The following is a 465-nucleotide window of genomic DNA, read 5'->3' as shown; positions in this document are numbered from 1 at the left end:
TGCCCACTCCCTGCCCTGCGGAAGCCACGTCCCAGCTGCAAGCCCCCGTCCCCGGTCCTCTCCCTGGTGGCCCAGGCCTTTCCCAGTTGCACTCGGGGCTCCAGCGAGTGGCCCTGGACCACCCGTCTTCTCCTCCAGGCGGCCCTCCAGCAGCAGGGGCTGGGCCCGGCCTCCGGAGCCTGGGCCGAGTCGCGTCCTCCTCCTCTGGGAAGGCCTCGCCTAGGGGCCTAGGAAGTCCTCCTTCCGATAGCCCTTCTGCAATCAGGCAGGGGTGCGAGTGAGAGGGTGCCGGCCGCCCTGCACCCACGCCGCCCTCCCCCGGGTTGCTGGGGGGGACCCCGTGCCCTTGGCCTCCAATTCTCCCCCCGTCTCCGAGCCCCTCCCCGTGGCCTACCGCTCGGAAGTCTCGGTGGAGCTTGTTGTACTGCCACAGGTTGGCCAAGAGGCTGGAGGCTGCCCGGGAGG

At 71.0% G+C, this 465-nt stretch overlaps 1 protein-coding gene across 1 annotated transcript in view; it reads right to left on the bottom strand.

Moving 5' to 3' along the window:
• Positions 1-6: 6 nt before the first annotated feature.
• The window catches only part of PKP3 (plakophilin 3), a 25859-nt gene continuing 25400 nt past the window's right edge, over positions 7-465 (bottom strand). The window contains exons 10-11 of the mRNA XM_015562390.1: positions 395-457; positions 7-255 (exon numbers count right to left, since the gene is read on the bottom strand). Of these exons, the coding sequence (XP_015417876.1) occupies positions 220-255; positions 395-457 (99 nt within the window). The 3' untranslated portion in view covers positions 7-219. The remainder of the gene's footprint in view (positions 256-394; positions 458-465) is intronic.

This window comes from Myotis davidii, unplaced genomic scaffold (assembly GCF_000327345.1).
Source record: "Myotis davidii unplaced genomic scaffold, ASM32734v1 scaffold3578, whole genome shotgun sequence".
In the NCBI taxonomy this organism is placed as follows: Eukaryota; Metazoa; Chordata; class Mammalia; order Chiroptera; family Vespertilionidae; genus Myotis; species Myotis davidii.
This window is presented reverse-complemented; position numbering and strand designations above follow the sequence as displayed.